Genomic DNA, 27,049 nt, shown 5'->3' on the forward strand with positions numbered 1-27,049 from the left:
TACACACACATACATGGAAAGGGATACTAATGTTAATGGCACTCCGTATTTGTTTACTCAAATGACACCTAATATTTATAAATCACTTTTTTACTACTTTTATCCATTTAGACATTTTCTGCCATTGATGTCTTGCCAAATATGAAAGTAGGCACGTGCACACAGACCTTACCACATTAAAATTTATTTTAAGAAACTATCTCTATGTACACCTTGCATCAAGAAGTGAGACCTCCTAGGTACAGTAGGAAAGACCTGTGGTTCAAGAGAAGACTGTTGCTGGGATTATTCAGTTGCTGGAAAAGCAAAGCTTTTCTTTAAATAAGATTCCTATTAGTTTTCTTATATTTTCCTTAACAATAGCAAGATCGTCTGGGATGATACAGCTCATGTTTTAGTTCCCGTTCCATTGCTGGGAAAATGTTTCTATAAATTCAGAGAGATACCTTTCGGATTAAGTGGAAACTTGGCCAGCAGAGTGGTCCTGAGCTAAAGCGCCACCTCCTGGTAGAACAGATCACTTCAGGGATGGTTTCTCAAAGTTACTCGGGCGTTTTCCCCAGGTATGGATCCCGTTCTCAGTTATTAATCTCTCACCTCAAGCCTGTAGACTCATATCAACTGTCTGTGACTCACAGGATACAATCCCCTGACTACTCTTCAGCCTCTCAGATCACTGCTGAAAACGATGTGGATGTTGCATGCCCCACAGCCCCAAGTTTTGACCTATCTCAATTAACAGCCGTTTATTGAACATCTGTTATATTCTTACCAATGGGGAGAGAAGTAGAGATCAAAGAGGAGTGGAATGAAAGACAAGACAAAGACACGGACTCTGCTTTCAAGGAGCTTGTAGTCTAGTTGAGGAGAGGGGGTTGGTTATGTGAAAAGATGACCAGCAGCACAAGGTAACATACAGATGAAGGATGTGGAGAGTTGGTTCCATCAGAGATTTCTATGCAGCCTTTAGTGAAAAGACCAAAGAATATTTTTACTTATGTCCTGAAAACATCATTAATTAGATATGGAATGAGAGAATAAATTATTGCAAAGAGACAAATAAGTTGACAGGAAGCTTATGTAATGGTTTGAATTTCAAACAGTTAGGGGAGGTGTACATGTTGACCCAAGGGAATCATAGAAATTAATCATAGACCCTTTCAAATTAGCAGAGCAAGAAAAATATAATCCATGCAGGAAACTTTTTCCATCCTCCATAGATTCTTCAATTGAGCTAAGCTTCATGTATAGTTTAAATCCATTATATTTTATTTTCCCTTTTAAAATTAAATGATTAGAAAGTTTAAAACCTTGAACAAATGACAGTAATATAGTTTATAGGGACTTATTCATAAGAAGGAAATTAAGGTATTCAGTATGATGGGGTCAACTTAATCTTGAATGCTTTGTGCTGCCTGTAGTTTCCAATATTTATGATAAAATGAAGATACTACTATTAGAAATTTTGAAATTAAAAAAAGAGTCAAGGAAGGGTATTTATAATAAAGGCAAAAGACAAATGACATTTAAAAGATCAAGAACGGAGGAAGGGAAGAGATTTAAAAAAAATGTCATAAATTGCAAAGCCTGTGGCCCTGCAGAGTTCAGAACTCATGGCTTCAGTTCAAATACCTTTAGCTTTTTTGGTTCAGATTGCCCTTAAAGAGTTATTAGAATCTGCTTGAAAGTAAAGGTATTAATCACCATGAAACCTATAACTATATTGATGTTAATGTTACAGTTTATTTATTTATTCTTAGCGTTATACTTGGTGTGCATTTATGCCCACCTGTGCTTTTCATTTTCTTTCCTTATTTGGGTAATGTATGACACTTATGTACATTCGGGGTCCATTAAAATCTTCTTTTGCTTGTATCACAATGTGACCTTCATCAAAGACCATCAAAGGCCTTAGGTAGTTCTCAAAATGAGCTTAAAGTTCTTTTCCTTTCTATATTTCAAGGATATATTTAAAATGACTTTATAATATAAACTTTCCCTTTTCTAAACTATATTTATATTGCACTTCATGAACGCGTTGAAGCAGGGTGGTCCTTCAGTTACAGTAGACTGTAATAATCTGCTAATTATTGAGGGTTTGTTCTGGTGTGTTCCCAGACATTGTTTTTATGATGAAGTTTGCTGGGATGGGTCCCTCTACCAGCCCACACAGAAAGGCCCTAGGAATTGTGCTCTTCAGCCATGGGGACTCAACTGTCCCCAAGAGTTCTTAGCACAGCAGAAGGCTGCCATTGAGAGTTTGGTTCCATTGCTCCTTTGCCCCTGACTCCTGTACCTTTCTTTGTTACTTATATTGCGTGAATCCCAGTGCATCCTGGTCCCTCCCTTTGCTGCTCCCAAATGTATACTCATGGTCACCTCACTTTGCCCACAGCTGAGATGAATATAGGTCTACAAAAATCATGACCAAATGTAGCCATGTTTGAGCAGGGGTGCTTACTGAGAATAAAGGAATGCCAATGAAAAGAAAACCTTTAGCTTTTAAATGAACTTACAGAGTAACTAACTATTAATTAAGCCCTTGAAAGTGTCCATAGGTTCGCTATAGAAACAACATAATTTTTTTCTCTAATTTTGAACAACTATTTTTCTAGCAAAGGTTTAATTGCTTTCCTATGTTTATATTCACTAGTATTGTAATCATTTTATTTCAACTCCAGGATTTCCCTTTGTAGTAGTATAGTTTAGCAATTAAATGGGATAAAATCTTGAAATATTATTGAGCCCTCCATATGTGGTAAGAATATGTAGAGATGAACAGTGTACCCTTTTGATATCAGGGAGTTTACCAGCTAGTGGAGAGATGAGTAAGAAAATGGTGAATAAAATAGTGTGTGTTATTACTCTGACAAAGTCCACATCATCTACTCCCCGGATGCCCCAGGGGTTATGAGGGCAAAGAAGAAGGATGTCTAGGTTGGCCTGGGAGCTCTTCTAAGAGGAAGTAACCTTTGATTCTTGAGGAACTAGTGAAAATTAAGTTGACCAGATAGTTAAGGGCATTCCAAGAAGAAAGAACAGCATGGGGAAAGACATAGAGGAGTGAGAACGTGTAATATTTTGGGAAATTCAAGTAGCAAGGATTGCTCAAGTGATATTTAGAAGTGATATATACCTGTGGGAATTTGCTGGGTGATAAGGCTCAGTTTGGGCTTTACCACAAAGGCAAACTCTCAAAAGCTTTTAAGTATGAAAGTGTGATGTTCTGATATGTGTTTTGAGAGGATTGGTGGCAGCATGGAGGATGAATTGGAGGTTAATTGGAAAAAGGATAAATTGATCAAACTGAAAAACTAGTCAAAAGTTTGTGGTTCTTTGATGTGTATAAAATTGATGACTGATAAGAACCTGCAGTACAAACAAACAGACAAACAAAACAACTAATACTAAAAAAAAAAAAAAAAGTTAGTGGTTCTAGGTCTTGGTTTTAAAACCTACTTTATCTTTACAACAAAAGGTCAAACTAAAGGACCAATACCACAGAACTGTTTATTGCTGTAGTTAGAATGAAGAATGAAACTAAGTTAATAATAAATGATAGAGGCATATATTTCTCAACTCTTTATTTTGTATTCCAGTGTTAAAATAAAATTAAAAACTTAATGACTCAGGAAGAGCCCCCCCCCCCCAAAAAAAAATACTGGCCATTTCCTCATTCCTGATAGAAGTTTTTGATAAGATATAAAAGTGATAACCAATTTAAAATGCTGGGACCATACTAAGTAGATACAGTTGGACTGAAAATGAATTTAAAAGTACATTGGAAAGCAGATAAAAATTGCCAAATGCTGTGTTAAAAAATAATTATAAAATCATCCTAGAATATACAAAGCTTATAAATACTTGCAGTAAGAGATAACGACTCTTGCAGTGATTTTGCCATTGGAAAATTGCCTTAAGCCCTAAAAAATAATGAAAAATAAATTAATCAGAAATATTTCCCATAAGAAGATCAAGCATATTTGGCTGAGAATGAGAGAGAAAAATTAAAATGCCCATAAGAGTTGTAAAATTATGCCCTATTTCAAAGTAACAAAGTCCTCCCCCAGAATTTTTAAAAAATAAAAGGTACTTTAAGTTATATAAGAGATGTACAATGGACTCATAGTACATAAAAATTATTAGTTCTTGAAAAACCTGTAATTTGAAATATATGTATTTTCAACAGATTTTTATTTGTTCAATTTACCAACTCCAAATCTTGCTGGAGAAGTTCTACCAGATCCAAACCTTTTTCTTCTTTAAACTAGTTTTCTTTACTTAAATTCTTTATTCAAGTCTACATACTTGACTCTTCTCTATACTTTATTATTCTTTAAAGTTATTTATTCATTCATTTGTTCTTCATTCATTCTTTTGCCCTCCTCTCTGTGAGGTGCTGTTCTAAGTACCAAGGATATTACAAAGAACCAAAAAGGCATCATTGCGCTGAGGAATTGGGGGAATGTCCATTTATCTTTCATCAACTCCTTTGCCTCAGCCATTAGCAAAACTTTTATGAGGCTGTGTCTACTCTGCTCCTTCTATGCAGAGATTGGGTGGACATAACTCATGGTGAGCTCCTCCTCCTTGGAATGAGAAAGCGCATTCACGAGTTACCTGATTAAAGTCTTGGCCATTTGTCAATATTTTAAAGTTAAACTTTTATAAGAACCCCAGGGCCTATAACTTGTATATTTGTGTTCTGTTAAGACTGGCATCAGCCGCAGAAAAAAAAAGTAATTTCGTCTTTATTATCTTTGTGTGTAGCAATTCATAATATTGTACAAGACAAACTGATAGGATCTTGCATTTTGGTCCAGTATTAGGCTAAGGAGAAGCTATTTATGAAATAGGTTTGTGACTTTGGGCATACACGTAATTTCTCTGGGTCACAGCATCATCATCTGTGAAATTAGGATACTGGACCAGCTTCCTGCTAACGGTCACCTTCACACAAAAGTCGATGAATCATAGGCATTCTGGAGGTTTATAAGAAAGGCAAATGGAAAATACAACTCTCATTTTAAGTTTCCTTGCCATTAAACCTGCTTTCCTGGCTGATATTTCTGAACAGGAAGTAAAGCGAGAGAGAATCAGTGACCCATCAGTGATCAAAGTTTGACACTGAGCCAGACTAGAACGTCAGTCGCTATACCTTCCTGTCCCCATGGCATCCAGATCCTGAATTTTCCTAAAAGTGGCAGAGAAGGACAAATAAGATACAGGGAAATCAGAAGAGAGTGTTATGGATAATGTGAATGAAGGAAGTAGTATGGAGAATGGCTCTTAACTTTCCTATCAATATGAGATTGTTCTCAAACTATTATTCAGGGTCAGACAGGGTCAATTCTTGAATAAAAGATCTGTCTCGATACCACAGGAAGTGGTGCTGCTGCTTCAGCATGTGGCACTTCATCTACTAAAACAAAGCCCTATTTTTAAGAGTCATAAAGTTGGGGTTTGGGTTGTGGCTTCTTATATTTGCACATAGATGCTGTTGGTGAGGAAGCGGAAGTGGGAGAGATGGCAGCCCCAGCATTTTCGCCAGAATGTCCTGCCAAGTGCAGCTTTGAGTAATTACCTTCTGCCTACTTACACTTCCTCAGCAATTTCCTCACATTTTTTCTCAAATCTTCAAAGCTTTTGCCCATGTGGGCTTAAAACCATGTGGATAAAAGTGTCCAGACTCTTTTGTGGCAATGCCTGCAGCTAGAGATGTCTGTGGTCACTCTGCATCCTGGTCTGGATTAGTGGTTCAGAACTGAGTAACCCTGGGAAGAATGGCAGTGGAGTTCCGCTGTCATTGATTATTTGAACCATCTGTACAGTCTAAACATGGAAATACCTTATGTACTTTCTAATTCACATTTTCAGTTTTGACGAGGAAGTTGCTTGGTCACTTGAAGAATCTAATTTTGAATGAATTTGCATTTCAAGAGGCTCCAATGCACAGATGGAGTATTATTTTAGGAAGACTATGACTATTATACCTGATGGAGCGGTATTAATAATGTGACTGGAGTTAAGAAACCTGAGTTCTGTGATCTACTGTCAGACTACCCACAGACTAGCTCCGTGATCATGGTCAGGTCATCCTAACTTGGGCCTTCAGTTATTCCGTTCATAAAACGAAAGGATTTTGACTGGATTCCATAAAACCATAAACTATAACTTTCTGTTCTATTTTTTAGCACAAACGCTCTGTGGAACCCAGGATATGTGTAGTGCTCTGGAAAATTTTGGGGAGCGAAATGAATGTTAAAAACTTCAATTATATGGCCTGTTATGAAGTATTAAAAATAGAGGAATAGTATGTGTGTAAGACACGTGTGTGTGTGTGTGTGTGTGTGTGTGTGTGTTTGCCTTAATAGAATCTAGATAGATGCAACTGACAGGAGACTTTTCTAAAATCTTGGTTCCATAGAAATTCTTTTCCTCATGGGGTTTGTGTTCCTCTGTTGTCTTCTCTAAGAAATTATCTTTGAGGAAAGTAAGGCTTGACTTGGATTGCTCAGCTGTGCCTAATGGTGAGTGTCTCAGGAATTGAGGGTTAGCACAATGACCTAGAGTTGGACGAGCAGGTTCCCCTTGTCATGCCAGTGATGGGGGCAGATGAACGTCGTCATCTTTCCTACTATAGCAGCATGCACCATTGAAACGGACCTGCCTGAGAGGAGAGGGACTGTGCAAATACTTAGGTTTCCTGTTATCGTTCTGTCCTCCCCCCAGCCCTGTGTGCAAGGAAAGACCTAAGATGCTGATGACACTCAAAGTATCCTGCTGCACATCAGAGAATTCTACTGATATTTTCTCCTCTTACCCTTTAATTTGACTTTTCCTTTCTAAAGGAAATTGCCTTATTTTGTCATTCATTCTGTTTCCGTTGGATTTTTTCCTGCTTGTACTGTGTCAGGGGATTGGTCAAACCTGAAATGTCCAGCTTCTTTAATTAGTATTGTTGGTTGAAAGAAAACAAAAAACAGTAGTCTCCCTTTCTTTCTGGGCTGATCAAGTTCTATTTTCTAGTTCATTTTTCTTATGCACATTTATTCCTGGACTGCCTGAGGTCTCATGAAGTGTTTGGATATTTTACCTTGAGTAAATCTTAAACCATGATATTCAATGCCATTCCTGACCTGGCTCTAAAATTCCTTTTCTACTCACTTGATTTTCTACTCTGTGCTCCAGACAGCCTTGCCCATTTGCTTTTCCCTCTGGGAAGCTGCTTTCTCTTGCTTTTGCTCCTACTCGTTCCTTTGGGTACAGCCTCCCCTGCTCCATCTACCCAGCACAGCCCTCAATATGCTCTTATCCCACTCTCCAGCTGGAAATACTTTCTTAACTTCCATACTTATTTTGTAACCTCTTTTGACCCTAATCATAATTTTTATTGCCTTGTTATTACTATCCACATGATACAGCTCTCACATTAGATTAGAAACTCTTGGAGGGCAGAAATGTCCCTGACCAATGTCTGCTGATTGAGAAAACAAATGTTTGTTCTTCAGCAAAGGCTTTGAACAATGTCTATGTGAAACATTGTTAAAATAATTACATTATTAGGACAGTTGATGAAATTTGAATTAGGTCTATAGGTTAGATGGTAGTTTAGCATCAGTGTTAAATTTCCTCAGACAGTTGGGTTATACATAGGTGAATGTTCTTCTTTTTAGAAAATGTAAATTGAAGTTTTTAGAAGTATTTGCTTATGTACAAATTACTCTCAAATGGTTAAAGAATATGTATATATATTGCCTATATATGTGTATGTAGATAGAGAGTGATAAAGTAAATGTGGCAGAGTGTTAGCAACTAGTGAGTCTGGGTGAAGGGCACTCTTTGTTCTATTTTTGTAGCTTTCAAATATATTTGAAATTGTTTTAAAATAAAAAGTTAACAAAATGAAATAATTAAATTCTATATGCCATCTAATCAAAGATAATCACAGAAGACTAGGAATAAAGGAACATGTATTGGTAGATGAAAAATTAACTATGGAAAAGTCTAGAATCCATTCATTTAATATTTTACAAATGACATTGCACATATCACGTGATGAACTCTCCAAGTTGTGAAGCAGATCAACTCTTCTGGATAGTCAGATGTTAGATGGTTAAGGATAAATGGCAGGATAATTTGGGACAGTGCTTTGTGTGGAGAAGCAGCAGATGCACCTTAAAACACAGGTATTGTGAGGTCATGCCTCTAGGGATGCAATAAGTCAAAGTGCAATTAGAAGTTGATGGGCTCTTGCCAGGAGTTCTAATGTAGAGAAAAGATTTCAGAAGCATTGCAGGTGGTTTCTTTTGTGTACAACTGATACTGAAGATGCCAACTAAATGGCGGGCATTTTTGAGAGCTATTTTGGAAGTCAAAATATTTTTGGTATAGACATATTGAAATATAGGCAAATTGGATATCTATTGCTGTGTAACAACTTACCTCAAAACTTAGTGGCTTAAAACAACAAACATTTATTATCTCACAGTTTATGTGGGTCAGGAATTTGGGAGAAGCTTAGTTGGTGGGTCTGGCTCAGGGTCTCGTGAAGTTGTAGCCGGTATTTCAGCAGGGACTACCATCTTCTGAAGGTTTGACAGGGGCTGGAGGATCCACTCACATGGCTGTTGGCAGGAGGCCTCAGTTCCTCACTATGTCCATCTCTCTATAGGGCTGCTTGAGTGTCTTAATGACATGGCAGCTGGCTTCCTGCAGAATGGTGATCCAAAAAGCAAGATGGAAACTGCAACGCCTTTGATGACCTAGGTTTGGAAGTTATACTCTGTCAGTTTTGCAATATCCTATTGGTTACATAAGTCTATTCATTGTGAGAAGGGTTTACACAAGACAGAATTCATTGGAGGCCATCCGGGAGGCTGGCTACAACAATAGGGTATAATTAGTGCTGCCAAATCATAGCTGTTGAAAAAGGGAAAGAAGGAGTGTATCTTATAAAAGGGATAAAGGGCTATTTTGTTGTTGTTGTTGGATGGGCCAAAAAAATTAGAGATCTTCATGTTGGGAAGAATAGGTAGGAATATTACTGAGGAATATTAAATTGTGAGAGTTTAGGAAAATAAATATAATTTTATTTACTGAATTCTGGAATGAGAAGTAGTGTTTGAAGTTTTGAAGTTTGAAGTCTTTTTCTAATAAAGAAGAGATGTATTGTTTTCCCAGTAGGAGATAAAAATAGACTGAACCAAGAAAATATAACTGGGATTGAGAATGGTTTAAACCCCAAACAGCCCTCCCAGATATCAACCCTATTTTCTAGTATGTCTCCCAATCCTGCCAATTCTTTCTTTCATTGCTTTCTCACATACTTCCCATTCCTGAGGCTACCACCCTGGGACAGGCGATCCCATGTTACACCCGAAGACACTAACCGCCACTCACTTTCTTTGCCACCAGGAGGCAATCCCTTGGTTGGATTTTGAACACCTACTCTGTGTTAACCTTCAAAACACCTCTTTCATCAAATAATGCACCCTGCTCATAGACTTAAGTGTATTCCACTGCTGACAGAATAAAACCATCTGAACTCCTTAGCCTGGGGCTCCAGACCCTTCATCAAGAAGCTCTACCTTCCTTTCTAGCACTGCTTCTCATGATTCCTTACAAGACCTCCTGCTCTCCACTCTCAGGGCTTGATTCACACTTTTTTCTCTGCTTCATGGCCCTTCCCCATTACATTCATTTACCCAAAGGCTTCCTTTAATCCTGATGTGATGCTGAGGGCAGATCGCAGATGTTGCAGTCATCAGCCAGCCATGTTCGAATCACTGCTCTGTTTTAATTGATTTCAAGTGAAACATTTAATCTCAGCCAATGAGATTATGCATGTGAGGTGCGAGGTACGAGGTATACACTCAGTGATTTCTAGTTTTTCTCCTTTTGGAAACATTCTTTTCAAGTTTGACCTCTTTCATGAGCCTTCACTGCTCACATCGATTTTTCTATCTTCTTAAAACTCTGGCAATTCTTTCTACATTGACTCATTTGAACTCATTTGAACAAATAATTATATTTTATTTATAATCTTCCTCCCTAGTAGATTTTGAACTATTGAAGCTAGAGACCATGCTTTATAAGTCATAATACTCCCCACAGTTGCTTGCACTTAGATCCTTAGTGAGTACTGTTTGTGGACTTTTTTCCATATGTTGTAGGAGATGGATTTACAGGGATGTTGTAGAGTACTTTCCAAAGTTGATGATGAGCGGGTGACCATGGCCTCCCCAAAAGTCTCCCTTAATGCCAGCTAGATTACACCTGTGGGGCAGCTGGTTAAGTAGGTGAGGCTGTACTTCTATGTTACCCCAGCAGCTCTTTCAGTCTTAATCCTTAATTGTGGCTGCATCCTGCTGCGTTGAGACGGCCAACGGTTGTGGCCGTTCTCCGTGTGGTGTGAGCCCCTCAGGGTATCTCAGTGCCTGGCAGCCTCAGGGGTTTGCCCAGTTTTTGCTTGATGTGAGGTGCTCAGTGAATGCCAGAACTGATATTAAACACCCACTTCGTGCTAATGTGTTGGGATTTTTTTTGGTTGTTTATAAAATCCTTATAAGTTTATAAAATAGGATTTGAGAATATTTTTCTTTTTTTAAATGTTAATAGCCACACTCATTTAACTTTTATTATTAGAAGCTTCCAAGGAATGCTGGGGGGCTGCCATTACAACATGATTTAGTTTGACTTAGAAGCATAGCTTGGTTGTGGTATTTGATGTTAGCAAAATGATGTGAGGATCCCCAGATGAAAATAGATAGCATTGTACTGCTTCCAATGTGTAGTTATGCTTGAGTAAATTAATACGTTATTAGAATAACTAGCTTTGGGTGGTGAAAATAGAAATCAGGACAGGTCCTCAGGGATTCCTTTTATCGGTGAAGTAGTATTTCCCATGGAAGTCCTCGTCTGAGGTTGTTCTGGGGCAACCAGCAAGCGTTACTCTTTTGACATCTTGACTACCCTGAAGCTGGACCTTTGATACTCTATTCACAGGTTCAGAGCTCCAGGAAGCATACAGCACATCTGGGCAGCCTTTCTGAGTGATTCAAGGTAAAGCTAGTACATCCTTTATAGATAACGTGATAGAATGATCAGTAGACTAGGTGACTCTTGGTATCCAGGGGGGAAATTGTGAGAATGAGGCTGTTCTTAATCAATAAATCACTTTTCATCGAGAGAACTGTGAGAGGATTTTAGAGTAGTGAGCTTGAAAAAACAATGGGTAAGGGCATCCAAGTTATTTCTATGTGTGCACTTAATGATTCTAGTAAGGAAATAGATTTTAGAGCCAGAAAGAATTGTCTGGAATCATTTATCCTTCTGTTGTTGCAAAAATAAATTAGCAAGTCAACGCCCCAGTATTTATTTCTCCCTAACACACTGATAAAGAAACTACTCCCTGTCATCACAACTCGGACTCATCCATTGTAAGGATTTTATTCAACCTGATTGTTTATTGAGGTTTTTGTAGTAGAATTAGCAAAGCCTGCCTTCCCAGTAGGCAGTAAGAGTTAACTCTGCCTGCTGTGTTTCCTCTTTCTAATAGGAGCACTTTAGCGATGCTAATCAGTTCTACTGATTTTCTGTTTTGATTTTTCCATAATAATTAAGTGAATGATATGGAATGCAATCAAGTTTGGCACTAGGGGGTTCATGCAAATGTCTCTTTATTTTTTTACATTTAAAATTTTGTTGAACGTAACCATGAGGAAAATTATTTGAAGGCAAAGACTGGGTGGGTAGGGGTAGCTCAATATCCAATTTAGAGTTTTGAATATTTTCAAAATGTCTGTTTCAAGGAAGCATATCACCACTGTGTTGCCTTTTTTTTTTCAGTTGAAATAATGCTATTTTGTAAAGATTGTATTTTGTTTTCATTTGCGCTCTAAGATTATAGTGTCAGACAAGATGGCACAGCTTAAAAGAGAAATGAGGAAGAAAAATGTTTATTGAAGTTTTTTCCTTCAGGACAGACACAAAGGAAAAAAGTACACACATTTACTCATCAAAACCTACAGAAGAAAACAAATCAAAAAGGGAAAAGTTATATGAAATGCCTTACCCACTTGTTTTGATTGCCTATCAGTGACAAGACAAACAAAAGGAAGGACCACCCATGTTTCTGAATATAGAGAAATGTTGCATTTCTATACTCCTTTACAGCTCATTGGCACATTTGTGAAATGTCTTCTCCCCCTACCATGTATCAATATAACATATGAATTATTTTCTTAAATGGTTTTAATCAATTCATGTGAGTTTGCATGATCCCTTCTTCTTGATTTAGCAATTCTTTTTGCTTTGAACACTTTATACTTTAATGTAGATTATTCTAGAACTCAGTTAATTTTCTAATTTTGATTTGGAAAATGCTTTGGGAATAAGAGACCGAGTGGCATATATACAAATTTAAATGTACTGATATTTTCCCTTCCATGAATGCCGCCAGCAACTTTGCAGTGCAGTTTGATTTTTCTGTATGCTGAATTTCAGAAGCAATAAGGAGGTGACCAAATTCTGCTTTTTCTTTTTTTTTCTGCCATCCCCTTCGTGAGGTTAAACCCTTCACAGGGCCATGCATCAAGTGCAAAACAAAAAGAGATACCAAATTAACACTAAAATTTTTACATTAAAACAGAACACAGGGACTTCCCTGGTGGCTCAGTGGTTAAGAATCCACCTGCCAATGCAGGGGACACAGGTTCGAGCCCTGGTCTGGGAAGATCCCACATGCCGCAGAGCAACTAAGCCCATGAGCCACAACTACTGAGCCTGCGTGCTGCAACTACTGAAGCCCACGAACCTAGAGCCTGTGCTCCGCAACAAGCAAAGCCACCGCAGTGAGAAGCCCGAGCATCGCAACGAAGTGTAGCCCCCACTGACTGCAACCAGAGAAAGCCCGCGGGCAGCAACGAAGACCCAACGCAACCAAAAATAAAATAAATAAATAAATTTATTTTTAAAAAAAAGAGAGAGAACACAGCCTCATCCTTTTTCTTGGCAGTTTGATTCATTGCTTCCAGCAATTTCCAACTTTACAGACTAAACATTTCTAATTGGGAAATGGATGGTTTGAGTCTGAGTTGGTCACTCAGGATATAAACTTTCCAATTTGGGGTAATTGTTTGTGAGTAGTTGGCAGATTACTGCTGACCAGCTCTTGTTTTGTCTTTAGGAAAGAATGAAAGTTAAGATACATATTTGACACTTCATTGAAACAGAACACTTACCTGACATAGATAAGGCAATGAGACAGAGAGATATTTGCCATGCTTATTTGTTACAACCAAAATATAAAAGGTTTACGTTTTTTGATGGATGAGGAAACCATCACAGTATATTACATGTCCTTAACTGTGAAATGGGAATGATAAAAATACCTACGTAAGTTACTGTGCAGACTAAATAGGTAATTCACATAAAAGGTTCAGCACTGTGCCTGGCACAGAGTAATAGGTCAGGAAATGTTAGCTGTTATTGTTTATCATCATCGTCATCATCATTACGTTGTATTTATTTCTGTTAAGTAGCATAGCTTCTTTAATTATATCATGTTAAGCTTCAGATCTTACAACTTCATGATGGTTAGCCTGTGAGAAACATCAGTAATTTGAATTAATTTATAAGCAATATTTTGGCTACTCATTTATGCTTTATATGTTGGAATTATTTCATGATGATTGAAATCTCCCTCTTAAAGATTTCACTACCTCTCATAGTGGCTTACATTCATTATCTTTTAATTATCCTACAAATCCATGGCGTTTATTCCTTATTCCAAATCAAACATTTTCTTTTGTTTTAGCCTTTGTGGATTTAGAGGTAGGTAACTTGTCATAATATACTTAATATACTTGTGCTTATAACAGTCTTGATTTTAAAGAACTTAATACTTCCTCATTTAATCTATTGTCTGGAATCTGAAGGATAAACTATTTCCTAAGGTTAGGTGTTTGCCCATATTGTTGTTTATTATTTGTTTGTTTTAAGATAAACTTACCTTTTAAAACCACAAGATTATTATTCAATGAATTTGGTTCCCAGATACTAAAAACTGGTAACCTCATGGTGTGGAAAGTTAGTACAACTTCTCAAAATGCCAGCTCTCACCCAGAAAATAACTGCTTAGTCCCATAATCTGACCAGTTGTTTCTAGTTTCACTAGTTTACCAACAGGCAGGCTAATGCTTGTTTTCTTTTTAATTAGTAAATGGATCATTTTTTTTTTTTTGGCCTCGCGGCATGTGGGATCTTAGTTCCCTGACCAGGGATTGAACCCGCGTCTCTTGCACTGGAAGCCTTAACCACTGGACCGCCAGGGAAATCCTGGATCAGCTATTTCTATGTCCATTTTTATAATGATTATATAAAATCATTTTATATAGTGTGACAAACTTTTCCTCCTTACTAAGGGCCAAGTTCCCCACACCCCTGCCCTCCCCTGCCTCCCAGGAGGAGGGCTTCTGTGCTTCCATGAGGGGCTCACCCTCCACCCAAGGGGCCTTATCAGGCAACCCTCCTCGCTCTTACTCCCACATCAATCACCAAGTCCTGTCTATTTCACCTCCAGTTTTTAGTAATTTACAAAATGGTGGCCATCCTGACAACATAAGAAGCATCTCTCTCTCCTGGACCATGAAATCTGGTGACCCATCTTAAATCCAAGACTCGTTATGCATGTTTCAGCCCTAGTAACAACTGGTACTGAATAGTTGATGTACTCAGAAGAATTCTGTTTGGGTCATTTTAACGCATCTTTAATTTGGATTTTTTTCCTTGTAGGCTGTTCTTCAGAAACAATGGTTATTTCTTTGAACTCATGCCTGGGCTTTATCTGTATACTGTTATGCCCCTGGATCAGGACAGCATCATCTCTGAACCTTGAAGACCCTAATGTGTGTAGCCACTGGGAAAGGTAATGGTTTTGAAAGTAGTCTGAGAAATAATTTCTGATAGATTCCTTTATATACTATCATTATCAGTACGATATATAAAATTAGAATTTGAGAAGAGATTATAAAATTACTTTTATGTAAAAATCATTAGTTATATGTAATAGTATAATTCACCTTGGTCTTAGAGAATATATATTATGTGAAGAAAACTTGATATACTGATTCTAACACAGGTGCAGTTGTAAGACCAAGGAAAACATTAATAGATCGATTAAAATGACCTCCCTAAGGTCTTCTCCCTGCTCTGTATCTATCTGCAATAATTTGGTGGAACTGGACTTATGCATGGGAACCAATGAGCGAGCAGTGGAAGACAGTGTGGAATAATATCCTAGAGTGTTGAAATGAATGGCATAAAAAATTGTGCAGTAGGTGGCCTGAAAGGGAGACATGATTTCTGGAGGAACTGGCAAGGTTGCGTGGAAGTATTGTCCCCTGAGATGTCTTTGAAGACCTGAATAAGATGAGTAGATGGCAGTGATGGGGTGGGGTTCTAGGATGGAAGGTAGTTTGAAACCAGTGCCATGCAGACCACTAAGGGCTGTGCCCAGTAAAACTAGAGTCAGTACAGGATTGAGGAGGGCAAGATTGAATAGATTATATGAAAGCAGATGATGTAGTATCCAGATCTGGGTGATTTGCAGTAGGAAATACAGAGGAAGTACAAAATAATAGGTCATCTTATAGTCCCTTTTGGAACACAGAAACAGCACAAACCATTTAGTGATACTGCAGTGCAGTCAAATGCAGTTTACTTGCTCTCACGTGCTACTTGCATTCCTAGGAAAGTGTGTATCTTTATCCAAAATTAACATTGCCCTTGCAAGTTTTTCAAGCAAATAGAAGGTGTCAAGTACTAGAGATTAATACATATTTGTAATAGCTGTAAGTTCAATGACATCAAACTCTTGGTCTCTTTTTCCTGTCACCCTCAGCATCATGATGAGTACACCACAGAGTAAACATTCTAATTGCTGTGTCACCCACTGGTAGGATGCACAAAGCTCAGAGTCTTTCAAGCACAGCAGCTGTATTATTCTAGGGGCACACTGGTTCCTCACTCATAGCATTAGTTTTCGGTGAGGGCTCGTCCACATCTCCAGTGGCAGTATTACATTCAGGGTAACAAAAACATATTTTCCTGATCGATCAATAGAGTTATGTAGCCTTATGAAACTTTAAGCTGTAGAGGAAATATGTATGTGTAATAAAGTTCTATATATTTGTGCTATTCACTATGTTATATAGAATTTAAGGGAAGGGACCTCCTATTAATTATCTTTATAATTTTCACAGAACCACTCATAAAACATTTCACCAGCAAAGTACATAATAAATATGATTAAAGTAATAAAAATGAATTGATGAATACATGAATAAGAACATATCAACTTTAGAAGAGGGAGAGTCTATTGGTGGTTGAACATCTTGGAGGATGATAGCTTTGGAATGGGAGGAAAAATCAAATTTGTTAGGTACTGTGAGATAAGAATCGAGAGATCTTGGTAATACATTAACTATGGATGTGAAAGAGGCAGAAAAGGCTGAGATTTAGAACCTGCTGTGAAAGAGTGGAGGTGTCATTGCACATATGGAAAAATAAAAAGAAGAGAGGTGATTTGACAGGAAAGAGATTATTGTGGTTTTATCATGTTGTATTGATATGATCAGTTTGAAATATGGGCCTGGATGAATGTTTAACTTTTCATTTAAACAAAACATTAAAAAGATATTTCCCCCAGTGCTGTTTGTTGTTGTTTTTTTTAATTTATTGGCTGTGTTGGGTCTTCGTTGCTGCACGCGGGCTTTCTCTAGTTGCCGTGAGCAGGGGCTACTCTTCGTTGCGGTGCGAGGGCTTCTCATTGCTGTGGCTTCTTTTGTTGCGGAGCACAGGCTCTCGGCGCACAGGCTTCAGTAGTTGTGGCTCGAGGGCTCTAGAGCGCAGGCTCAGTAGTTGTGGCGCACGGGCTTAGTTGCTCCGCGGCATGTGGGATCTTCCCAGACCAGGGCTAAAACCTGTGTCCCCTGCATTGGCAGGCGGATTCTTAACCACTGCGCCACCAGGGAAGCCTTCCTCCCCCCCGCCCCCCAGTTTGTTTTGACATTGTCCTATCTTATAATCGTCATGGACAAAAAGGCCTTATGAAATATAAGAACGAGTACTGGCTTAGCCCTGTTTTTTTCACTTAAGAAGTCCAATGATCTTGGTTGAGTCTCTTAACATAATCCAATTCAAAGATTTATTGTGAAACTTGCATCAAATAATGTATGAATGATGTTTTGTAAAATAAAAAGTGCTGGATGAATGTAAAAAAAAAGAAAAGAGAAATATGGGCCTGAAAGTGTTTGGGAATATAGATTTGGGAGTCTCCAGCATGATGAGAGAACAGATGAGCTCCCCGAGGGAAAGGCTACAAAGAGAAAAGAATCCAAGACTTCAAGTAATCCAGCATCCACTCAGAGGTACACATTTTGTCCTGATTTCTTGCTCAATATTTAACCATACTTACCAACACATAATTGCATTGTTCTGTTCACCATTTTAAATTCCCAATGTCTAAAACACTGCCTTGCGTATGGCATGTGCTCAGTGAATAATTGTTGAGGAGTAAACTCACCTTCTGGTAGGAAAGGAAATGACTAAATATGGACATCAGTAGTGGGGGTGGGGAGGGGGGGAGAGATAGAGAAGGGGCACATTAATCTCTAAACCTAATATAATTCCACTGTTGTACAGGTGATTAGAGTAACCGCTAAAATACTCACTAATGGGGAAGAAATTCAGTGTGGAAAAATAGGAAAATGATGGAGATATTTTTCCTCTCTATATTTTTCCTATAAACTGCTAGAAAGAAAAATTGACAACTGCAATCTTCTTATTGATACATTTTCTGTTATAAGGCTAGATAATGATTCTTTGAAGAAAGGTTAAAAAAAAGTGGAATTGTTTTGGCAAGAATGGAGAAAAGGAGTATAAATTAAAATGATCAAATAGAGGTGCAGCTGACAGGTTCTCCTGTATTTTCAAAAACTGAAATGAGCTTGAATTGAAACAGGGAGAGGAAGATAAGCTTCAAGGACAAAATTCCTGGTAATAGGGCCAAGTAGTTCTCATTGTAGGTTTTCCTTACACTAAAACCCACCTGTCACCAATGGTTCCAAGCCATGGAATCACCTGCAGCCTTGCTTCTCAGTGTGGTCTGTGGAGCTGCAGCGGCAGGAACCTCAGCTGGGAGCTTGTTGGAAATGCAGACTCTCAGGTCCCTCCTCAGACCTACTGAATCATTTATTTTCAAATAAAAGTATGCCTCATTTTAATGCAGCAATTGTGATTCTTAGAAGCTGTACATGAAAGGAAATGAAGGAAAATTAAATCATTTAAAATACACAAGGGATGCTTGTTATTAAAGGAATTCTGCACAGCATCCTTTTGGAAAATGAATAACTCCATGAATCATCTGTTCCTTCTCCCCATCTCCTTTCCCTGTTGTGTGAGTTTAAGTATTTCCATCTAATGGGGTTTCTTCTAAAGAAGGCGCAAATGAAGAGAAGCCATTCTCTGCCCAACCCCTTGGGGGTGGGACACAGGAGTGGTAATAATTGAAGCTGCATTCCTGAAGCGAGCAGAGATAAGAAATGATAATTATTACCATATTTGATTAAAGTAACAAGATAATTTAGGCAGATGAAATGTAATTAACCACTTTGGAATGTGTCCAAGTGATGATGGCTTTTCCCGCCTGTTCTTTGACCTTAAATTAAATCTTGTTGGGGTTCCTCCCTGGACAATACTTAATAGTTTAAAATCACAGTGATGATATGTTTTCAGTGTGTTTGAGAAGATTAAACAAACAAGCAGGAGATAAAGGGTTTTGCATCTTGATGCTGAAAATAGTGTAGAATTGGGACCAGATTCCTTTTATACCACAGTTTGCCACTCACTGTCTGCTTTAGAAGCTTTCAATATTCTACAACATCTGAGAGGGGACAGAGGTACAGGATGCTGTCTGGGGGTCTTGGTGTTAGTACCGGCTCTAGACTGACCACTAGCACTGGGAGCTCGGTGTGGCTTATTTGTGATGAAAATGGGATTGGACTAGACAATCGAGAAGGTTGCTTCCCATTCTGTGACTTTAAGAGCAGCTGCGGATGAACAGGGAGGTGTGGACTATCAAGAGGTACTAATTAAGTTCAAACAACAGCCCTAAGGACCAGAGGAAGTCATCCAGTTCTCAGAGACATTTCCCTTCATGATGCGGGCACACAGCTTCCAGCAAGTGGCCCCTTGAAAAGTGACAACAACTTAATTGTCTAATGATAGGTGGGTATTGAGCAAATTAGGTGTAGTCGTGAGTATTTGGTAGTCATAATTTGAAAACTATTTACTAACATGGAAAAATGCTTATGATAGTCTTAAATTTAAAAAGTAGGTTTAAAATTATGTGTATAGCATGAGTATGAAAATATAAAAACAAAAAAACAAAACTATAAAAACTAAAAACCCTAGGCATGGTAAAAGAAGTACAGCAAAATGCTATGTGTGGTTAGGTAAGAGTTATACAATTCTCTCCCTCTCTTCTTAAAAATGTGTTTTCCAAATTTTCTAGTGTGATTATAATATCATTAAAAATGAAAAGTAAAAAAGAGAGATTGTTTAGAAAAGAAAAAGAGTGTATGAAAAAGAACAGAAAAGAAATTTGGGTTGAAATGGCTTAGAACCCTTCTCCCGTAAACTTAAGTGGAAGCCTCAGTAGCTGATCAATGTGAAAAGTAATTTATATTCGGTCTGTTCTTCATTGAGTTTGAGACTGAATAATTCTAATGAGAAGCGTCAAGACTGAGGAGAAATGCTCAACCATAGTGAATTTTACACTTCGATTTTCCCCAAACTCTATATATTTCTCTATTAAAGTAAGAGCAGGTTATTTTTAGCATTTAGGTGCTGGCCTCTCTTGAGAGCAGTTTGAGGGCAGGAATTGCATAGAATTTATTCAATAAACATTTGTTGAATTGGAATCCTTAATGGTTTGATTATCCTTTTATAGAGAAGAGCTTTTTTATATCCTAAAAGCAGAGAAGCATCCTGCAAATTAAGCTATTGGTGAGCAGCAAATGTCCAGAAGAGGAAACTCATGTACTTTAACATTTTCTCTTACTGAAGAAACCTTCCAGGCTGCTAGAAATTAGTGAAAACACTTTTCACGTTTGCTTGTGGAGTCAGCTCCCCCATCACATCCAATGGCGTGTGTTTGGCCAGGGTCCCTTAGTTGATTATCACTTTTGCTCTCCAAGCCATTCAGATCTTAACACTTAACATGGCCTATGAAATTTTGTGGGAATACTGCATCAGGCCTACTTCTAACAAACCAATTTAGTTCAGCTAAATTAGTACTATAGAGCCTGGTAGATTACATTTTTTCACTCAAGCAGCATTAATTTAGGGTGGTTTCTTTTTCATTCCCATAGCACATGTGGAAAGTTGTTCTGTTTTGCTCATGGGAATGTAGGACTACCTAGATGGCAGTTCCACACACAGAGGACATTCATTCGCTTTGCTCCCCACTAGAAATGGGATGGAGAAATAATGCTGCAGGCCTTTACAAGCTGCTGGATAGGGAGGGAAAAGAATTGGTGAGGAAGTCTTAGAAATTGCAACAACCTGAACCTCAGGACACTGCTAGGGGTCTGAAGAAAATCTGCATAGCTTCATGTGATATTTCATTCCAAGAACATTTATATTTTAACGCAGGCCTCTCGCTTTACCCCAAAGGAGTTATATCAGAGATGTAGGCCGTGGCATACTCGACACTCGTCTGAACCTGTTCCTGCAGGTGTTGTCTGCTGGAGTAGAAGGAAGTAGTCATCTGAAATGTATGTTAGAAATGCAGAATGCCAAGTAAGAAGGGATCTCCAAGAACATCTCTGAACCCCTGGTTTTACGATGTGATTGTCAAAACCCAGGGAAGTGAGGTTACCTGCTGAAGGTCAGCCAGGTGCTCAGTGTCAGATCAGGATGACAACCCTGCCTTCTTCTAATCCAGCGATCTTTTCACTAGGACCTGTTGCATCTGCCTCAGGTTTGTGGAGGATCCCTAAATTTACCTGGAAATCAAGCTGCAATGTCCCAAAGAATCAAGTACGAACAGTATGAATAGTATGATTAATTCATGGATGTCTCATAATGACTGAGAGAGACGACTTGGAGAAAGAAATCGGTCTGTTTGTGAGGCCAATGCTGCTTAGCTTTTCAAATTAGAAGTTTCTGCTCTCTATCTAACCTGAATTCTTCAGGCTGAAATTTTAACCTCATTCCTTCCATACCTTCTGTAGTTGATAGTTCCTATTAATGAACTTGGGCTATTGACCTACACCAAGTGAGTCCATGATTGAGACCCATTTTGTTGTTGTTAGCATGAATTAAAGATTTTAGTGGAAATCTTTAAGAGACTGTTAAAGAAAATAGAATAAATTGTTTTGAAAAGAAGATTCTCCAGATTTTCCTATAGGCAAGAAATCTGAGCTCTTGAGCATGTAATAGACGGCTTTGAAATGAAGAAATATAGGATTGAACATTGAATATTCTTTATATTTCATGGGTGTTTTTCAGCCACATTCTTAGGCCCATAGGAGTGCATGCTTTTACTCTAACAAGAAGCTGTTAGTGAAAATATGTTGGAAAACAGACTGTTTAAGTAGCAGCAAGTTGTTCGTATGATTATTTCAGGCTAACTGTCTCAGCCATATGTTTAGAATTGGGTTTAAAGACTTCTTTGTAGCTTCTATGTAGAGGTTGTATATATTCTTCCATTGCCTAAGAAGTAGGGGAGGCACAAGAAAGAAAATTATTACAAGTTCCAATCAGAGAAATATAGTCTTTCTGATTTTCCAAAATCAGTAGCAAAATGTACTTGGATTGTCTTTTTTGCTGATTACCATTATTATTTGCATGAGGCCTAGATTGAAAACAATTTGTGAAAGGTCTTGATATCCCTGGACTCTGGGGGAGGGGATGGGATTAAATACAGAAAAATATGTGGTGATACGTTTTTAAATTTAGGAATATCAGAGTTTTGGGAGAATAGTAAATGAGGTTTTTTTGAAATGTATAGCATGAACTCTTGTCTTTAAAATATATTATTAATATTGGATCTTTTAGGGTTCTAGTACAAATAGAAACCTGAAAAAACCTGAAGATTCTCTGTTAAAGGTCAGTGTGGAGTTGCAAGTGGAGATAATTTAGCCAATGACTGTTTTTTGGTACATAGCCTATCAGTAATGTAAGAAAGAGAAATACTGATTCCTTCTCTTTCCTCTTCTTTTCAGCTACTCCGTGACTGTGCAAGAGTCATACCCACATCCCTTTGATCAAATTTACTACACTAGCTGCACTGACATTCTGAACTGGTTTAAATGCACGCGGCACAGGTAATGGAAGCTCAGATGTATTTATGTGTTTGGCAAACTGGGAAGGAGTCTGATATATCTCGAGATAAGTGAAGTAGGGAAGTCATGAAACTTGATTCCTTGAAATAAAGTGTAGGTTGGCTTAAATGGACAATCAGTATATTCTTAGCAAATTAGTGAGTTAGCATAATATTGGTCAAAATATATATCCCATGTTTCTTCTTAATTATTTTGGAGTACTTTGCTTTTTATACCTTTATTGTATTTAATAGCTTTTTGTATTAAAATATAAAGTCTTGATTTCTAACCAAATTGCAGGTCCAAAAAAGTAACAATGTGATTTTTCCCCTTTCTGTAGAATCAGTTATCGGACAGCCTATCGACATGGAGAAAAAACTATGTATAGGCGCAAATCCCAGTGTTGTCCTGGATTTTATGAGAGCAGGGAAATATGTGTCCGTAAGTAAGACTTGCATCTCTTGGAGGTTCATTTATTTTTTGCAGTGTTGGTTTGCATTTAAGGGAGGCTGAAACAGAGGCCTGGGGAGATGGGGCATCTCGGATCATTCCCTTTCATTCACTGCTGCTTTCTTGGCCTGTGTAAGGAGGGAAGCATTAACTGTGTCCCTCTGTCCTATGAAAAATCTCCAAATGAATGTCACTTGAGAAAGCAGATGTTGTAGAAAGATGATTCAAGGCTGGATGCTGCGATCTTCATTACAGTCCTTCAATAAATGTCTGTTTGGAAATTGGTCAGGGAGTCATTGAACTTAGGTCACAGAAGAGAACAGAGATATAACCTTCCTGCAGCAGCTCAACAGAGTCCCAAGTCAACTTCTGAGAGGCCAGCATGTTCTTTTCTGGTACATAGAATGATAAGCTTATTAAAAGTAGAGGAGCTTTTGCAGTAAGAAATGACTGTAAGTCTGGGTTACAAAGTAGACCTTCTTTTTTCATTGTCATTTCTCTCCTCCCTCCCCTCCGCATCTCACCAATTCATTTTGTGATGTCTTTTTTTTTAACATCTTTATTGGAGTATAATTGCCTTACAGTGTTGTGTTAGTTTCTGCTGTGTAACAAAGTGAATCAGCTATACATATACATGTATCCCCATATCTCCTTCCTCTTGTGTCTCCCTCCCACCCTCCCTATCCCACCCCTCTAGGTGGTCACAAAGCACCGAGCTGATCTCCCTGTGTTATGCAGCTGCTTCCCACTAGCTAGCTATTTTACATTTGGTAGTGTATATATGTCAATGCCACTCTCTCACTTCATCCCAGCTTACCCTTCCCCCTCCCCGTGTCTTCAAGTCCATTCTCTACATCTTTGAGATGTCTTAAGAGAAGTTTGATGTTTTATGATACACTTCAGGAAATCCTAGAATATCATGTGACATGCAGTTTGCAACTGGGGTTTCTTACCATTGTGTGTAGGACACTTAGAAGAGAGCAATAAAAACAATTTTATTCAAATATTTTGGCTCAACACAAAGTTAGAGGGACACCTTTGCTTTCTGAGCTGAGATGCTGGTGTTGAGTAGCATAGAGAGAGACAAAGTTCTGCTCTAATTTGGAGGCACTAGGAGTGATTGGACACATCACTGGGCTTAAAACTCTGCAGAGCTGAGTGATAGCACTGGCTTGGCCACCACTCATCTGGGTGGCCCTGGATAAACCATTTATAACTCTTTGAGGCTAATTTGCACTCAAGCAGCAAGGGGGCTTGGACCAGTGTATGTGTCATCTTCCTTCCAATCCCTGGAGTCTATTCTTTATTTATATAGACAGGGGTGATTTCTCAAATTTTTATTCAAAACCAAGGCTATACATTATAAATGTTCGTTGAAGAGAAATTATAAAATGTAACTAAGTGAAAAGAAGAAAATACAAATATGTTGTGAATGTCTTTCCTGGTCAGTAAATGAACTTCTATAACATTTAACAAATGTCAGTATGTTATTGCATTATAGATGTTTATTTGACTGATCTCAACTCTTGAATATTTACATGATTTCCAAGTTTTAACTATTATGTACTGCTTTAGAAGACATCACTGTGGTTAAATCTTTGTTCATATCCATAATTAATAGGTAAGGATAACTTCCTAGTAGTAGAATTGCTGGGTCAGAGGCATACACATATTTCTAAGATGTTTGGTGTTTTTCCAATTTATACCACCACCAGCAGTATAGAATGTCTTTTTGCTTATACCCTGTGGCAATTTTCCCTTTGCTATTTTTTTTCTTTATTTGCACGTGTTTGATTAATAATGATGCTGAATAAGAAAAATTACATGTTTATAATCAAATATCTTAGAGAATAATCATGAAGTGATCTCTGTGGCCCAGGCCGATGGGAAATTTTCAAAGGAAAGCCCTGAATACACACAGTGAAGAGTGGAGAGGCTTGGCTGGTTGGGCTGGCCACTTTACAGAAGCTTCAGGGTGACATTATCTTGGTGCACTTACCAGGGTTCAAACTTACAAATACAATTGTCAGCACACTGAGAAAATAGTTCTATCTCCCAGGATTCTCTTCTGTTAACCCAAGTCATAGGAATCATCTATAAAGCCAGGATGCTAATTCGTTGTTACACAGCACCTGGAGAGGTGCTTACAGTCTTCTGGTCATACCTTTTATCCTTGAAGGTCTGGCCTGTGGGAAACTAGATTTTATTGGCAGCTGATGTGGGGAGTGTGGATCCGAGCAAGGTCAGTTAGAGAGAAAAGTTTTAGTGCTTCGTGGTTCCAGCCTTCCATAGCCCAACACCGCCATCATTTTATTCAGTAGCGCAGCCTGCCTCAGAAAGCAAGGCGATCCCACAGCACCATCACACCTGCTAAAAATTATTGCCGTCATATGATGGTAAAGATAACTCTTCCTTGATCTCACGCAAAACAGGTTGCAAGGTGTCCTCCTGATCGCTTGGATGGACATCTCTAGAATTTGCCTGTAAAATTCTCCTTTTCTAAGCCTTCTTGGCTGACCAACTGTTCCTGGAGACTGAAATATTTTTTCTTTAGATATGTTAATGTATTTAATCAGCTTACTGTCTAGTCTCAGAGGCATGGAAGCTATTTGATCTCTTTAAGGGTATTTTGCATCTCTCCACTCTGATGTCTCGATTTCACAGCTTAACCCCAGAGGACAGTCATGCTTCCCTGACTTCCTTGTTCTTGGGGATGCCACTGGTAAATCTTCTGTTCTCTCAACAGCTGACACTAGTGAGGCACCCTTGTGGATAGAGAAGGAAGAGAGAACACATGATTCTTTGTTTTGCTTTCATAATCATTTTTTCAACTAGGTTTTGCTGCCAGGCACCTAGCACAGTCACCATTTTAACTGTTTCCAGCAAGTTATCGAAAGGAATTGAAACACAAGAATTGGTAATAATTTTAGTTTAATTTTGGTAATCAGTTTACCTAGAAGGCAAAAAAAGGATGGTTTCACATAACCACCTGTATTAGAAAAATAGTTTCTTTTAGGTATCTGGCGTATCTCCCCTGGAGAGTAAGTTCCGTCCTCCCATCCCTCCCCACCCCTGCTGCATCTGCCCAAGATTATGCATCTCTGCTAAATTCTCAGGCTGTGCAGAAGCTGCTGGTCCACAGAGCACACTTTGGGTAACAAGGGTCTGTGTTCAGAAGACAGACATGTACCATCAGGCAGGAAGAGCCAAAATGGCGAGTTCAGGGAATAACGTGGTTAGAAGCCTTTCCTAAGAATCTGGTCGGAAAAAAAGAATGAATTGGAAAATCTTCCAAGGAGAAAATATTACTAGACATGAAGATGTCTATGATTCCTTCATGAGGTTTTAACCTGTTCATAAAATTAATTAAGCTTGTAAGTGTATTCATTTTTCAGGGTCACTATTATTGCCTAATTGTGTGTTTCATTGCTTTTTTAAAAACTGGAATGTCATTTATTTACTTTCTTGACTTTTTAAAAAAATTGAAATAGAGTTGTCATACACTATCATGTTAGTTTCAGGTTACTACATAGTGATTTGACATTTGTATATATGAAGAAATGATCTCCAGGATAAGCCTAGTAACTATGTGTTCCCATACAGAGTTATTACAACATCATTGACCATATTCCTTATGCTGTATATTACTTACATACCTGTGGTTTATTTATTTTATAACTGGAGAGTTTTACTTCTTAATCGCCTTCACCTATTTCACCCCCACCCCCTCCTCCCAGAAACCACTCATTTGTTCTTTGTATCTATGATTCTGTTTTCATTTTATTTTGTTTTTAGATTCCACATATAATTGACATCATACAGTATTTGTCTTTTCTGTCTGACTTATTTTGCTTAGCATAATACCCTCTATTCATTTTGTTGCAAATGGCAAGATTTCATTCTCTTTTATGGCTAAATAGTATTCCACTATATATGTATATCACATCTTCTTTAGCCATTTATCCATTGATGGACACTAGGTTGTTTCCACATGGCCTTTGTAAATAATGCTGCAGTGACCATGGGGCGGCAGATATCTTTTTGTGTTAATGTTTTGTTTCCTTCAGATAAATATGCAGAAGTGGAATTGCTAGATCACATTGTAGTTGTATTTTGAATTTTCTGAGGAACCTCCATATTTCCATAGTGGCTGTACTAATTTATGTTCCCACCAGCATTGCTTTTCTCCACATCCTTGCCAACACTTG

General features: G+C 38.1%; 1 protein-coding gene across 3 annotated transcripts in view; it reads left to right on the forward strand.

Moving 5' to 3' along the window:
• Positions 1–27,049, forward strand: part of MEGF10 (multiple EGF like domains 10) — a 155,248-nt gene that overhangs the window by 20,413 nt on the left and 107,786 nt on the right. For 2 of the 3 annotated variants that reach the window (XM_082380697.1, XM_082380699.1), the window contains exons 2-4: positions 14,797–14,929; positions 22,293–22,394; positions 22,732–22,832. In XM_082380697.1, coding sequence (XP_082236823.1) covers positions 14,814–14,929; positions 22,293–22,394; positions 22,732–22,832 — 319 coding nt within the window. In that variant the 5' untranslated portion in view covers positions 14,797–14,813. Of the gene's footprint in view, positions 1–11,007; positions 11,065–14,796; positions 14,930–22,292; positions 22,395–22,731; positions 22,833–27,049 lie in introns of all 3 variants that reach the window. The other variant, XM_082380698.1, reaches the window with a different exon arrangement.

This window comes from Balaenoptera borealis (assembly GCF_965194805.1).
Source record: "Balaenoptera borealis genome assembly, chromosome: 2".
NCBI lineage: Eukaryota > Metazoa > Chordata > Mammalia > Artiodactyla > Balaenopteridae > Balaenoptera > Balaenoptera borealis.